The sequence below is a fragment of the Emydura macquarii genome, unplaced genomic scaffold, assembly GCF_026122565.2.
Source record: "Emydura macquarii macquarii isolate MOO-44397 ecotype Brisbane River unplaced genomic scaffold, CSIRO-AGI_Emac_v2 contig_2681, whole genome shotgun sequence".
NCBI lineage: Eukaryota > Metazoa > Chordata > Testudines > Chelidae > Emydura > Emydura macquarii.
In genome coordinates this window covers 1,590,065-1,606,041 of record NW_027132818.1, presented here as the reverse complement: position 1 = coordinate 1,606,041, position 15,977 = coordinate 1,590,065, and the positions used below count along the sequence as shown (strand labels likewise).

Here is a 15,977-nt window from a genome sequence, read left to right as displayed (position 1 = left end):
AGCAGTCCAGACCTCAGGCCCAGAGGCAACCACCACCCCCGCCCAGGCCGGCTCCTCGACCCGCCCAGCAGAGGAGGGGTCGTGAGCGCTACCGCGGTCCCAGCAGAGGAGGCCGCCAGGGGTCCTCTGCGGGGGGCCAGCAGGGGCCTGCTAAAGGGGGTAATTCTAATAAACGTTTTTGACCCAGAGCAGGAGGGTGGTACTCTTCCTTCTATCTGGGATCTTGACCGGCCGTTTGCGGATAGGCTTCGCCCTTTTCTTATAGAATGGGAAGCCATTACTACGGACCGGTGGGTCCTGGAGGTGATTGCCAAGGGGTACACCCTCCAGCTCACAGCCTTCCCCCCCAACACCCCTCCAAGGCTGTCCCCCATTGGGGATCCGGCCTCGGTTCAACTCCTAGTACAGGAGATCGAGTCACTCCTCATGCTGGGAGCGGTGGAGGAAGTCCCAGTGGCCGAAGAGGGCCGGGGATTTTATTCTAAATATTTCTTAATCCCCAAGGCGAAGGGAGGCCTTAGACCCATTCTGGACCTACGTCGCCTAAATAAGTATATTAGGCGTATTAAGTTTCGTATGGTCTCACTCACCACAATCATTCCGGTCCTTGACCCAGGGGATTGGTATGCCGCCCTTGACTTGAAGGATGCATACTTCCACATCTCAATATTGCCTGCCCATAGGCGGTTTTTGAGGTTTGTGGTAGCGGGACGCCATTATCAATTTCGGTCCCTACCCTTTGGGCTCTCCTCAGCACCTAGGGTTTTTACTAAATGTATGGCCGTGGTGGTAGCCCACCTGCGCCGTAGCGGCGTTCAAATCTTCCCCTACTTAGATGATTGGTTGATCAGGGGGAAGTCGAGTTCTCATGTGAGACATAGTCTGCTCCTCACACGTGAATTGTGCACTAGACTGGGGTTGCTTGTTAATGAGCAAAAGTCCACACTCATTCCGGTGCAATGTATAGAGTTTATTGGAGCCAGGTTGGATGCGGTACAAGCCAGAGCCTTCCTCCCTCAAACGAGGTTTGAGGCGATGGCAGCCATCATATCTGATCTCCACCTGTCCCCCATGATGACAGCCAGGCACTGCCTGCAGCTGTTGGGACATATGGCGGCTTCTACATATGTAGTAAGACTGGCACGATTGAGGCTTAGACCTCTCCAGAGGTGGTTGGCTTCGGTGTACGTACCGCACAGGCATTCTCTAACTAGAATGGTCCTGGTTCCCCCACAGGTGCTGTCGTCCCTCGATTGGTGGAGGGACCCGAGGGAAGTGATGATGGGCGTCCCCTTCAGAGAGTTTACCCCATCTGTGACGCTCATCACAGACGCATCCGATCGGGGATGGGGAGCCCACATTTCTCACGACCAGGGCACCCAAGGGCTGTGGTCACCGGAGGAGAGAGCTCTGCACATCAACGTATGCGAGCTCAGAGCGGTCTGATTGGCCTGCAAGGCCTTCCTCCAATTCCTGAGGGGCAGGGTAGTCCAAGTCCTCACAGACAATACGGCAGCCATGTTCTATGTGAACAGGCAGGGAGGGGCACGCTCCTCGGCACTCTGCCAGGAAGCTATTCGCCTATGGGACTTCGCGGTGAGGCACGGGTTTCATTTATCTGCCTCTCACCTCCCGGGGGTACGAAACAGCAAGGCGGACCGCCTCAGTAGATCCTTTTCTCCCCGCCACGAATGGTCCTTACACCAGGACATAGTGGCTTTCATCTTCCAATGGTGGGGTACTCCCCGTCTGGACCTGTTTGCTACAGCGGGGAACAGGAAATGCCCGAGGTTTTGCTCGCTCAGGGGTCGCGAGCCGGGCTCTCTGTCCGATGCCTTCTTAGTTCCCTGGACAGGGGATTTAATGTATGCATTCCCCCCCATCCCGCTCCTGCCCCAAGTCCTCCTCAAAATCAAGAGGGACAGGGCGAACATCATCCTGATCGCCCCAGCGTGGCCGAGACAGCAATGGTACAGCATGCTGCTCGACCTCTCCATCACCGAACCGATTCCGCTACCCAGACGATGCGACCTGATCTCCCAGGACCATGGGAGATTGTTGCACCCCGACCTGGACTCCCTCCACCTCACCGCCTGGAGACTCTGTGGCTGACGGAGGGAGAGAGAGCCTGTTCCATTCAGGTTCAGCAGGTCCTCCTGGGCAGCAGGAAGTCGTCCATGCAAGTAACGTATAGAGCTAAGTGGCGGAGGTTTTCGGGGTGGGCAGAAGCGAGAGGGTTGCACCCAAGCATCTCATCTATACAGGCTATCCTGGAGTACTTACTGCAGCTTAAACTGCAGGGCCTGGCTTTGGCCTCCCTCAAGGTACACCTAGCGGCCATCTCAGCCTTCCACCAACCCATGGAGGGCCGCTCCCTATTCTCTCACCCCATGTCGGTGAGGTTCCTTAAAGGGGTGGAGAGGACTTTCCCTCAGGTGTGGGACCCGGTGCCACCCTGGGACCTCAACTTGGTCCTCAACGGGCTAATGGGTCACCCCTTTGAGCCCCTGGCCACGTGCTCCCTTCTCCTTTTATCATGGAAGGTAGCCTTCCTGGTGGCTATCACCTCGGCCAGAAGGGTCTCCGAACTAAGGGCATTGACCTCAGAGCCCCCCTACACAGTGTTTTATAAGGATAAGGTTCGGCTGAGACCTCATCCGGCTTTTATGCCTAAGGTGGTGTCTCAGTTCCACTGTAACCAGGACATTTTCCTCCCTGTGTTCTTTCCAAAACCCCATGGGTCGGAGGAGGAAAGGGGAGGACATTCGCTGGATGTCAGACGAGCCTTGGCCTTCTACATCGAGAGGACCAAACCTTTCCGGAAGTCGACACAGCTCTTCGTAGCTGTGGCGGATAGGATGAAGGGCTCACCTGTCTCCACCCAGCGCATCTCCAATTGGATTACTGCCTGCATTAAAGCATGCTATGAGCAGGCAGGGGTACCCCTCCCAGGTGCGGTGAGAGCACACTCCACTAGGGCCCAGGCCTCTTCCGCAGCCTTTCTGGAGCGGGTTCCCCTGCAGGACATCTGCAGGGCAGCGACCTGGTCGTCAGTCCATACGTTCACGTCGCATTACGCCATCGTGGAACAGGCGAGGGAAGATGCAGGGTTCAGCAGAGCCGTGCTGTCAAGAGCAGGTCACCAATAACTCCTACCCTCCTCCAAGGTATGGCTACTCAATCACCTACATTGGAATGCATATGAGCAATCACTCGAAGATAGAAAACAAGGTTACTTACCAGTAACTGTTGTTCTTCGAGATGTGTTGCTCATATCCATTCCAAACCCACCCCCGTCCCCACTGTCGGAGTTGGCAGAAAGAAGGGACTGGGGACCCGGAGCCAGCAGCGCCCTTTATACCGCGATATGAGCGCGGCACTCCAGGGGGCGCCTAGGCTAGCCATGCGGGGCTTGCTAGGGAAAAAAGTTCCGGGAATCTCTGCACGGGCGCGCACACACCTACATTGGAATGGATATGAGCAACACATCTCGAAGAACAACAGTTACTGGTAAGTAACCTTGTTTTTCTATCTCCAGCGCGCACACAATTTTCGGACCTTGCCCAAGCCTTTCATCGCCATCGCAGAATGTTGCAGGGGCCGCATCCTTTCCTCTCAATGTTTCCAAGTGGCTCTCTTGTTGCATTGAGAAGTATTACTCCCATTCTCAAGTTTCTCTGCCTCCTGGCATCATGCTCACTCCACACAGGCACAAGTGACCCCATTTGCCCTTCTCATGGATGTTCCGTTGCAGGACATTTGTAAAACAACCACATGGTCCTCTATCCACACTTTCATCGCTCTCCATACCATAGCCCCATTGGCAGCAGCAAATGCAGCAGTTGCCTACGCAGTTCTACAGACTCTCACTTATGGCGAGCCCTCGCTCCTGTCTCCACACTGGGTGCTGCTTGCCACGCTACCCACATTTGGAATCCACATAGGCACCAGCATGCAAAGAAGAAATGGAGGTTACTTACTGTAACTGGAGGTTCTTCAAGATGTGTGGGCCCTATCTGAATTCCAATCCCACCCTCCTCCTCCTCTGCTACAGACTCTGTGCCTGTTGGTAAGAGGGACCTGGAGAGGCGTCGACCTGCGTGGCCTCATAAGAGCTTTGACATACCAATTGGCTGACACACCACGTGCACGCAGATTGACGTACACTGCTACGAACAGTTCCGGCTCCAGCGCATGGCGCACATGCTCACCCACATTTGGAATCCAGATAGGGACCACACATCTCGAAGAACCTCCAGTTATAGTAAGTGACTTCCGTTTATGGGGACAAACTCCCCCAGGGGAAATAAAAAAATGGAGTGCTTGTTTCCCCTGCTCACCTTCATGGAGTGAAGCAGGTCAGATAATACTCAGCACTCAGTTTGCCTGCTTACCTTCACAAAGTGCAGCATGGTAGATCTATGCAGAAAAATCAGATCTTGGATAAATGCTGATTTTTCTAGGCATGCATGCCCCCCTCTTCAATTTCCCAAAATGGGAATTCTTCCTCCTTCAGCATGGAAGGCCAGCAGTCTAGATCAAACTGAGAATCAAATGGCAAAATAAAAAATTAAAAAAAAAACCCACACAAAAACTCAGGATAGACTTTTGCAGTTGAGAGTACTGAGCACTGAAAATATGCTTAGGAGGTTTGCAGCCACCCTAGAGGAGCTATAGCTATGTAACCCTCCTCATGGACCCTGGGAAGGTATAATAGAGGGATAGAGATGTCTTGAGCAGTGCAATGCTTGCTTCGGTTTAAGTCCCTAGTAGTTCTTTCCTTCCCATAAAATTTTCTTTCCTTCCACCTTGCATTGTGTTTTTATTCAGCCCTTTCATCTTAGGGTTTTGTCTACACCACACAGCAACACAGCTACAGTGCCTTTGTAGTATGGTGTAGACGCTTCCTACGTGGACAGAAGGGATTTTTCTGCCAATGTAGTTATCTCACCTCTCTGAGGGGTAGTGTGATAGGCAGGCTGATGGAAGAATTCTTCTGTTGACCTAGCTGCCGTTGCATAGAGAGTTAGATTGTGCAATGTAGTTAGGTCAAGGCATGACATTTTTCACAGCCCTGAGTGATGTTACGAGGTACATCTAATTTTTAAGTGTAGACCAGGCCTTAGTGTTTAAACTTTTTTCTGTATTTTGGGGAGATGTTCATCCTCTCTTGTTGAAGAAAAATATATAGAAGCTCAACTCCTATGAGTTCTTACTCTTTTTGGTAGTGTTCAATGGCTCAGGGACCATATTCTAAAACTGTTCAAATGGGGTTTCTGCAAAACTGATATGCTTTATGGTTTGGGTGACCTGTGTGGATGATATCCAGATTTCATTAATCCTACACATACAGTATTTGGGTTCGATACTGCAAGCGCTCAGTGGGAATTTCATTCACAGAGTAGTTGCTGAATCTGGTTGACTAGTCTTAAAACTCTAGTCTAGACTGTTTGTGTATAGAGTCTTTGAGAATTAGGCATAGTAAATGGGAATTTTCTTCTCTTGGAGTCTGATCATTTTGGCAATTTAATTTTCTGTTCAAAAAATTAAGTTTTTGGAACAGTTTAGTACTTTCACTTTCTGATGAAGGAAACTGAACTATTACCTTTATAGGATTCCAATGCCTGATAACTTAATGTTTTAAAAAAACAGATTTGTTCAAAGCTTTAAAGTACTGGCCAGATAAACTTAGGCAATGGTGTAGAAACAAAGAACAAGATCTAGACAACTTGTTACTAAAAGTCTGTATCTTTATTGTTCTTTTCAGGAGACCTGTATTTCATTAGGATTAGATGTCTTTGGTTTCCTGAGATTATGGGCAGCAGTAGTTAGTTATTGACTGCCTCACCAGAGCTAATCAACATATGCTCCTGGGAGTATTGAAGGACAGACAGTGTTGTATTACTGTTCCAAACATTGTGAAGACCAGCCTCATGTGTAGTATTGTGTAGTAGTATCTTGGATTCTTTCTTAAGTGAGAGATGAGTGGTTGTAGTGTTGGCTGTAAGTATAAGGAAAAATAAGCTGGAGAACAAAGGGGAAACATTAGGAAGAGAGGAGAAACAAATGCAAATGTGTTCTGACTAGACAGTGGAAGTAGATTCTGCAACATCTGTAAGTGAAATCTGGAGGAGGCATTCTTAATGTCACCATATTGTTGAAGAATAGTTTAATGTGAAACTTACTAAATATTGAACTACAAACTTTAAATTTGCTCTGAAGGGTCCACATAGTACAAAATATTCCTACCTATAGAATTTTTCATTCACTCAGAAGTTGTGTGTGTGTGTGTGTGTGTGTGTGTGTACACACATGCTCTTCCTCCCTTGTGCTTTTTTGTTGCTATTTTATACCCTCTTGCATGTTCACACCCTTCCTGGACGAACAAGTGACGTTTATTTCTATTTTTATGATGGTACAAACTCATTTCATTCATGACTGTTGATGGTTTGGGACACCTCTTCACTGTTCAGTTTAGAAGAAACCGCATCATGTGCTGCGCTGCTTGTGCTGTTTGAGTGAGATTAGCGTCTTAAATAAACAATGCCACATGAACTTTCCATGTTTTGTCTTTCATTAAAGGCATCTTTTAAATGCTGTCATCATAAATTGCATTACATATTGTGTTGATTATTTATAACCTAAGATATCAGTGAGCAAGAAAAGGTAAAGCATTCAGCAGTTCATTTCAGTCTTTGGTGGTTTGTTATGGTAACACTGTAAATATGGCTGCCTATTTAAGGATTTGTGTGAATGTCAGTTGTAGAGTAGTTGGATAGGAGATTAGTTTTTCTGTTCTGATACTTAATTAATTCTGCCAGTACCACCAACTCACAGGGTTAAAATATTGTAAAACTTTGTGTACAGAAGACTTGTATGGGGAAAAAGTAGTGTACCTTTTTATGTACTTATTTCTGATTTCTATATTTTCCTTCTAAACCAGGCAACCTGGATGTCTGGGCCATTACTGTGGAAGAGAGAGCTAAACATGATCAGCAGTTCCATAGTCTGAAACCAACATCTGGATTTATCACTGGTAAGTAGATAGCTTTTTCGTATCCAATTCCATTTAATTACATCTATAATTCATAGTGAATATGTATTGTATGTACAAAATTTCATGGGAGAAATGCAGGCATGGTTTTATTCATGCTGTATTTCAACTCTCTTGTATCTTTGTCACATCAACACCGTCTTTCTGAATTTTGCTGAAAACTTTCTTCTCTGGTTTATACCACTTGATTTTTCTCTTGTGTATTCTTGCAGTCATACCTGGTTCTCTAAAGCAGTGCTACTCTATCTTGTGACACTGCTTGTTACTTAACAATAATCATTGTCACAGAATCAGAACCACAGAATCATAGTGTAATGTCTTGATGACTTAAGTTTGATAATTGGCACCATTGCAGTGTCTCAATACATTGTCATGTTGATTGATCAATATACACTAAAGACTCTCGGTGTAAGTTGCACCTGATTAAATAAAATCTGTTTAACAATTCAGTTAAACTGGTGCAAACCTCTGTATTGTCAGCCTTTTATATCTGTTTACAAGTGGTTTATATCAGTTTCATTTGTGAGGAACAAGCAATAAATCCACACCAGAGCTTGCACCTCTTTAACAAAATTATCTTTTAAACCACTGCAATTTCTGTGTGCAGATTGGGCTTAACACCACAATGTGATATCAAGATCTCATTCTGTGGTTATTTGGTGGCTTTGTTTGGTTTCTTTCCTCTTTCACTGCAGCCACATATGGGGAAAGAGAATGGGATGTGTGAGATGTTGCTTTCCTTGCTATCTACTTGTTAGGAGGCATCCAAGAATCTTGGATCAAACCTGTGATCTTGAGAGCCCGATCTGTGGTCCTAAAGAGCCACACTTGCCTTTCAGGGCACAGGTTGATTGCTGCTCCTCATATGACGTACAAAATCTGGCATGGTTCTGTGTATAATTTACTTTTGTAAAAAGTTTGATATGTAATACTACTTGTAGTCTTTCTGTTTCTTTCCTTCATAGGTTATTAAATTCCCTTTTCAGGGGCCTAATCTTACTGTACCTAATCCTATTGTGGTGTCTTGTCTTTCCCTCCTTACTCTTCTGCCTTTCCCATCCTCCTCGACAGAAGATGGGAAACTACCTAAATTTTTTTGCTATTGCTTTTCTTAATGGCTAATTAGTCTCAAGTGATAACTGAAGATTCCCTTACTCAATTTGTGCAGACTGGTCTGTATTGTAACTTAAGTACCCATGAAAAAATAGAATGTTATGTTTGTATTGATGGGAAATAATCTTTCCTGTGGAGAAAGTGTGTACTTCCTTGATTTCACAAGGTAGATGGTTCCAAAAAAGAGAGCGGCATTAATTAAACATGGATTGGGCAGCAGGAACCATATGTTTCCTATTGTCCATCTCAATAGATTTTCCTACAAAGTGTAAATATCTAGTTAATTTAAAATGGAAGCAACTAGTGCAATTTTAAAGCATGGGGTGGATATCTTCCTAACAGATACCGCTGATTCACCAGTACCTAAAATTACATCTGTAATATTGCTTTGTAGATTGCTAAGTGATAAACTGAATTTAAATAATACACTGTAGTATGCTTCATGTTACAATATATGCCTTTATAGTGTTGCTCTCTCTTGGATGTTTTGGCTTGTGATTTAATTTTTAGCTCTAGTCTTTCCTGGGTAGTATTAGCAGTCCTAAATGATGCCTTTCTAACTTATTTTTACAGGTGATCAAGCTAGAAACTTTTTTTTCCAATCTGGGTTACCTCAACCAGTGCTAGCACAAATATGGTAAGTATGTGTTTTTAAAAACAAACAAACAAAACCAAACAACCCTTCAATTGTATTACAGCAAAGAATGCAATGACTACATAATGAATGCATTTAACATGCAGCTATTTAAAATCACCTGCTTTGCTCAACCTATAGTCTAAACGTCAACAAGACAAAAGCATTTGTTGCTATGATCCAGCTGTGAATTTTTTTTAAGTTACTAATACATTTGGCATGCCTCTTGCTGAAGGTAGCCATCTTATTGGAAAGTGACGTTTGTAATCAAGTGGTTGTTTGGAAGGAAGTATCTGTAAGAAGAGACTATATAAAATGTTTCCAGCTTTGTTAAACTAATATTAATATGGTCATAAAATGCAACAATTAGTAATGGGGCTGTTAAACCAGACCTGCAAAATTGTCATGTCATTTATAATCTCTATAAAATCTACTGTCGTCATAGTTAGGCGATAATGGGTTTGGAGGGAGGGAGGGGGAACAATGATTATATTATTCCTGGGTGAGTGAATAAGTACAAATTTGCAAAGCTATGTTAAACTGCTAATAAACCCAGTTGGAAACTGGCATCTAGTTTCCTCATGTGGAATTTTCAAATTGTTACTGTTCCAAATTATATCAAACTTCAAGACTCAGAAATGCTAATTTTAATAAAAATCTTGAAGAAATTATATTCACTTACTACATGACCTTCTTTACTTCTAAACTGAGCAAAATGAATATGATTTTCCTATGCACAGTGCACTGGCAATGGCGGAAGGGAGGAAATCACTGTAACATGGTATCTACATAGAGTGAAAGTTAACATTAATCAGTAAATACAATAAGTTCGTTTCCATGGCCTCTCCTTATTGTGGCCACTCTTTCTTTTATACTAGTAGAAGTGTCTCAGGAGTATTCCATTCCCTTAGGGAAAGAGAAGCTCTCTGACTGAAAAGGAGAGCCATTTTGCAGCAAGAAGGTAGCTGCTTTTGGAAAAACGTGTGCCCTCTTGCTCCTTTATGAGAAGGCTTGAAAGAGAAATGGGTATGTGGGAGGGCGGGGGTGTTCTGCTTCATTATTTTCTGTCTTCAAAATATCAAGAAAGTCAAGTTTGGCCATATTTTGCTGGAAGATTTGTTGTTGATTTCAAATGTTCATTTAAAACTTCTCTCCCCTCTTAATTGAAGAGGATGGAATGTTTATTCTTAAGACATTCTTTCTCTAAAAATGTTCAGTAGGCATTAGTTTTAAATGGGTGTTCTTAAAACTAAACAGTTGTAAGTAGTCTGAGGGCTTGTCTAAACTAACATTTAGTGTGCAGCAAGCTGGGGTGTAAATCTCTGTGTGGACCCTGTTAGCATGCACTAAAGGTTCTCTCATGCTCATTAACCTATTTTTATTTCAAAGCTGAGTAGATCAAAGTGCACTGAAGAACTTTTTAGTGTGCAGTAACAGGGTCTAGAGGGACAGATGGTGCATGGCACTAGTGTGCTGTAGATTTACACCCCAGGTTACTGTGCATTAGGTGTTTGTCTAGACAAGCCCTGACTCAAAATCTCTTCCCTTCTGAGTTATTTAAGCTTTGTCTCTTGAGAGATGATCATTCCACTAGTTTCGTAGTTGTTAGAGACAAGACCTGAATTTGTAACTTTAAAAAAACCCCACCAGAAATAAAACTTTAATATATTCAGGCACCTCTCTAAATCCTAAAATAAGGAGAAGTCTGCATTTTAGGGTAGAGAGGCTAGATCACCTCAATTTCTTTCTTCCTTAGAATTAGATACAGTGAATAAGTGGAAGGGATCACAACAGCTAGAACAAGAAAAACTTCCTACCCATTAACCTCTTTGGATGAAGCAAAATTAATATTTGTCTGTAGAGAATCTAGCACACATTACTACTGTCCTACAAAAATAATAGGAGTTAAAATAATTCTTAAGTGGCTCTTTACCTAGAAACAGAAAGCTCACTTAAATCTATGGTATAAGTTGAAACATAATTGTTTGTAAATAGTTAACAATTCTCAGCCAGATCCTCAGGCTGTAACTGAGTGGCAAGAAGGCAAATACCTTGACAACCAAAGGATGTTACAATAGTTGTTGAAAACAATCTGAGATGTAAAGAAGCAAGAAATTGTGATCTACCCCCTTTTGAGGGGTAAAATGCTCCAAAGGACACCTTTGCAGAGTGGATTAAACAATCAGTAGCATAGTTCCCGAAGGTCTCGTGATACCTTCAAATCTTGATGCTTATTCATTTGGATCCATTGTCAGTTCTTGGTATTAGAGACTTACACATTTCCTCCATGGAAGCAGAATTTCACTTACATAGGCAAAACTTCATGAGGTGTCACAAGATCTATTAAATGGATTCATCTGCCTCAGTCTTTGGCCCAAGTGCTCTGTACACTGGTTTAGACAAATAGGTCCAGAGTCTTTGTATGGGGGAAGAGAGCTATTCACAATCCTTAGTTCTCTATCTGTATTCATTTCCCTTTCTAATTGGAGTTCACCACTGGCATAAACCCCAGTTTGTTAGAACTGCCACACCTTTCTCATAAGCGAGAGAAAAATTAGGCTTGCCTGTCATTTTCTGTGACGTATATAGGAAAAAGTTAAAACAAAAGCCAGCTTAAGGCCCCCAAATGTGTAAATGTTTAGTCACATTTATATCTTTACTTACCTAATTATTTCCAAAGTCTTTAGTGGGGCTACTTACTTGAGGTAAAGTATTTGCAGGATTGTGTGCAAAGGGTGAGGCCTTGTCTGAACTAGCAGACAACAGCCTTCAGATCTATTACAGGAGGAATAACCCGTTTAAGAATTGTCTAGCATATATTATTTCATAAGTTAAAATATGCAAGCCAAATTTTCTTTTTTTAAAATATCTTCAGGTTTGATTTAAAGGGTATATCCCTTTTTTTAATTTGGTGAAAACTGGAAATTTGGTGAAAACTTTTCACTAAAATTAGATGGTCAAGAAAAGCTACCTATTTGAAATTGGGTTTAAATATCTTCTGCCTAAGAGAGCTATTTTGAAAATATTTTGAAGTTGTAATTTGTTTTTAGCTGTAAGACTACATGAAGGCTGTATTATAAAATTAAAACAGCAATAATTCATTTATTAAAACATTATTTAGAATTCACACATTTAAATACAAGTCTCTGCATGTATTTAGCAGGCAGATTTACTGTGCTTTCACTGCTCTGCATTCATTTAACAAAGAAAACATTCTGTGAAGATATTGGGACTTTTGTAATGCAAGCCACAGGAGCTGCTATGGTCAATCATGACAATTCCTTTGCTGATCTACTCTTTACTGGCCTGACAGACCACAAAGCCTGTAATCTATAAAGTGTCCAAATAGTCTTTTGAAATGAGACCATAATGGCTCAGAAGGTAAGAACTATTTGTAAGTAGGCCATAATCTGGATTTCTTCTAAAACCCACAATTCCTCCCTCCTGAAATCCTTCACCCAGCCACATCACATTTTTAGCTTAGTTTAAACTAGTACTGGAAATAATTAGTGCAAGCTGCTTTTTATATTCAGAGTTCTAGTTTGGAGTGAACATTAAAATAGTTTGTTGATTTATCTTCTTCTGACACCTGATTGCCTCCTAATATTCTCAAATTTATGGAAGCTAGAAGAATGGTGGGAAAATGTCATGGTAGGACAGACCTGGCATTTAACTATTTGATGTATACAGTAGTACAATGATACTCAAGACTTAATTCCTGCTGTTGTGTTTGGGTTTCATGATCTAGGATGAACATGGGAATTTAAGGCTAGATTTAGTCCAGATCTTCAGTTGCAGTGGAGCTTCTTTGATGGTGTGTTTAACATTTTAAGTTACCTTCAGAAAGATGTTTTTGTAGTTTAATAAGCTGTGCTCGAAGCAGCACAAATCCTGCCTGGCCAATCCTTGCCCTCCCCATCACTCTCACAGATGGCAATGTTGCAGAGATCCCACTACAGGGTATGGGGAAGATGGTAATGCCACTTCTATCTAAGTGTACGAGGAGAGAGAGCCATCTGAAGAGGATCCCTTCTGCACCTTGATTTTGGGGGTATGATTCAGCTTTTTGCAATTATCCAAGTAAAAATATCCACAATTATGAACACAGGCATGTTTTATAGTTATAATAAATCTAATCCATTTACTGTCCTATGCTAGTTTCCAGCTAGGTCTTAAATTAATTAACATACATTAAGTTCTTCCTAATTTTGTTATAACCGGATACTTTGTGTTTTGTGAAACAGTGAAATTTAGCTGGTGGTTACTGTCAGCTACTCACAGCACTAACGGTGATGTTTACCCAAAAGTAGCTTTGTAAACCCAAAGTATGTGGTTAGATTCTTTTAAAGGGATTAGAAATGTGAAGTTTTTCTGTTAATGAAATAAAGCCTTTAAGGGATTGAAAAGTTTAGCTTTGTATTTCCACTAGCACACTGTAATAATTTAAATGTGTGTAAATACTGCAGCCTTCTAATTGTACTTCATTTTCCTCACTGAAATTTGTGTGAAGCTGAGTAAAATAGAAATCTGTTGAACTATAGCAAATGAGTAGAATAGCAGGGCAGACATTAACTAGAGATGAAAGATTTTACTGACTTAAGTGGGTTAGGAGTTTTCTAATTCAGTGAACATAATGGGACTTGTGCATATCTTGTTTCTGATTATTATTAATTGCACATAGAAGGAAAATATGTAGAATAAAAATGTATTGCCAAAATGTGGTAAGCTACTAATGAATAATAAAACCTAGCCATATATAATGCTTTCCATTAGTAGATCTCAAAGGGCTTTCAGAGGCGATCATTATCATGTAATGTTTGAATGAACCAAGGTCACATACAATGTGATGATACTTTATAATATTCTCATGTTTGCTGTGTGGCAGATTGAGGAGTTCTTCCTACTTTTAAGAGCTGAAAGCCTCCTGAAGAAGTTTGTAAATAGAAGGTGATGATGTAGTTATAGAAGCCTTCTGAGCAAAACAAATAAGCACTGTTACAAAGATATTTGCTGAAATATTTTACTTTTTTCCTTCTGTTGTATCACTTCTGATGCTTGGATGTAATCACTTAATTGCATGATCTGATAGTGCCAATTGGTTGGGGTCAGCAGAACTAACTGACTTTTCCATATGAAAAGTGAGGAATCTATTTAATGAGGAAATCACCTACTGCTCAGATTGTGATAAAAGAAATCTGTCAGAGTAGCTTTCTCCAGGCCAGCCTCTTTTTCTGGTTTATCTTTATGGTTAACCACTTGAGGTCACACATACAGACTTGGTTTTTTTACCTACCAGTTGCAACTTGGGGTCTGAATAAAGGATGACTAAACCATGAAGAAAACTTTAATCAAAATAAATGTTTTTCCTTTTGAATATTCTTGTAGACTGAGTGGCCTTTTTATTTGCCCTCAAAAGATCTGGTGTTCTTTTTGTAAACATAAAATTAACCTAAATATTTGCTATTACATTCTATCATCTTTAATATTGGATAATTTATAAGTAAGTTGCTGTACCTTCAGTATTCATGCCTATAGTTTCTTTCACTCAAATGCAAAAGCATTGGAGGGCTAGTTATAGCCTTTAAATTTCTGAATTCCTGGGTAGAAATTCTGACATCAGATGCATTTGACCTCAACCTTAATGTCTGTTTGTGAACACTTCAAAGTCACCATGTGATTGGGATTTTTTCTAATCGAGAGTCCCAGGAGTCTAACATGACTGCTGTAGGTCAGGATCAAGGTGCATTGCTTGAGCTATGTCAGTTTTAAAAAATAAAAATTGGTGAGGAAGAGGAGACTTCTAACAAACTGTATCTTCTACTACAAGAGCTGGAAGATACTGGGGACAGCAAGAGCATTCAACACATTGTATAACAACATCTTTCTGGTGGTATCCTCTTCAGCCATAGGGAAATGTCCACTCTGATCTTCTTGTCGAATCTTAAATTATGCATTTCCTCAACAAAGGAATGATATTCTAGTTCAGTACAGCAGTTTTAGGGTAACATGCACAAGGCTGAAGTCTAATTGGTAGTAATTTGCTATTTGAACTCTTAGTTGATTAGTGTCTCTTCTCTAACTATATGTTTTGAGTTCTTCCTATCTGGTTCATAATATAATTTTTAGTATTCTGTACAACATGTGTCTGGTTGCTGGTGACAAATCTATTTGTATTCCCAATAGAGTAGCAAAGGGCAAAAAGGCTTTAGGGAAGCTAATCAAAGTCCTGGTATACCCACCAATCTCTTCAAGCATAGGGAGACATTGCACTGGGTAGCTGGCAGAAAATGGACAGCCCTAATAATGAATTAAGCTATGTGGCAAGCCTACTTTGCTTTTTAATTTCTCCCAGGAGCAATTAATTCTGTTCCTTCTCATAAAGGCCCCACGTTCGTTATCTATAAAGTGCCTTTCCTGCTGCCTGCAACTTGAGAGAGGGGAGACTTGCTTGCAATAAGGGTCCCTCAAAGTTCTAACATTCTCAGTCTGACCTAACTGCTGTAAGTATCTTGTATTTTAACTCTTTGCTTATACAGCAGGAGGAACTGATTTCTTATCTCAACTTCTGGCAGTTAAGTAACTATTGTTTCACAGAATGCTGGGTGCAGGGGGGCAGATAAGGCATCAGGAGGCCTGTAGCAAGGTCTTTCTGTAGCAAGGTCTTGCCTCTGGAATTCTCGTCTGCTGGGAACATAGTACAAGCTGGGCCACATTCCAGAAGCACTACAATGTATTCTTTTTTTCTAACTGTAAATTCTGGAGCCCTTAGCATACTGGCATGGCTTTGTCATTCGTGTCCTGTACATTTGTAGTGCCAGATTTTTGCTGGTGTAAATCCGTATTTTTGGTGGCCAAACAGGGTGGGGGGAACTTGGTTATTATTGAACCAAAACTGAATTTGGTATTTGTTTCATCTCATTGTAATGAAAAAGAGAATGTTCTGTTCAAGTCAAACAAAATGTTTTGAAAGTCAATTTGAAATGACGTCTTTAAAATTTTTGTTTTCAGGAGGGGTTTTCCACTGAAACGACTTTGGCCTGAATTCACAAATAGTTTTGGTGCCCTGAAAAATTCATTGATGGGTGAATTTACCATTTATCTTCCCCCCCCCCCCCCCCCAAAAAAAAAATTTAAAAAAGCTCTAATTTAGCCTAGCTTCATGGAAGACAGTAGAGC

General features: G+C 41.8%; 1 protein-coding gene across 6 annotated transcripts in view; it reads left to right on the top strand.

Moving 5' to 3' along the window:
• The window catches only part of ITSN1 (intersectin 1), a 201,592-nt gene that overhangs the window by 52,850 nt on the left and 132,765 nt on the right, over window positions 1–15,977 (top strand). For 5 of the 6 annotated variants that reach the window (XM_067565566.1, XM_067565562.1, XM_067565564.1 and 2 more), the window contains 2 exons: window positions 6,944–7,036; window positions 8,741–8,804. In XM_067565566.1, coding sequence (XP_067421667.1) covers window positions 6,944–7,036; window positions 8,741–8,804 — 157 coding nt within the window. Of the gene's footprint in view, window positions 1–3,101; window positions 3,168–6,943; window positions 7,037–8,740; window positions 8,805–15,977 lie in introns of those variants that run through there. The other variant, XM_067565567.1, reaches the window with a different exon arrangement.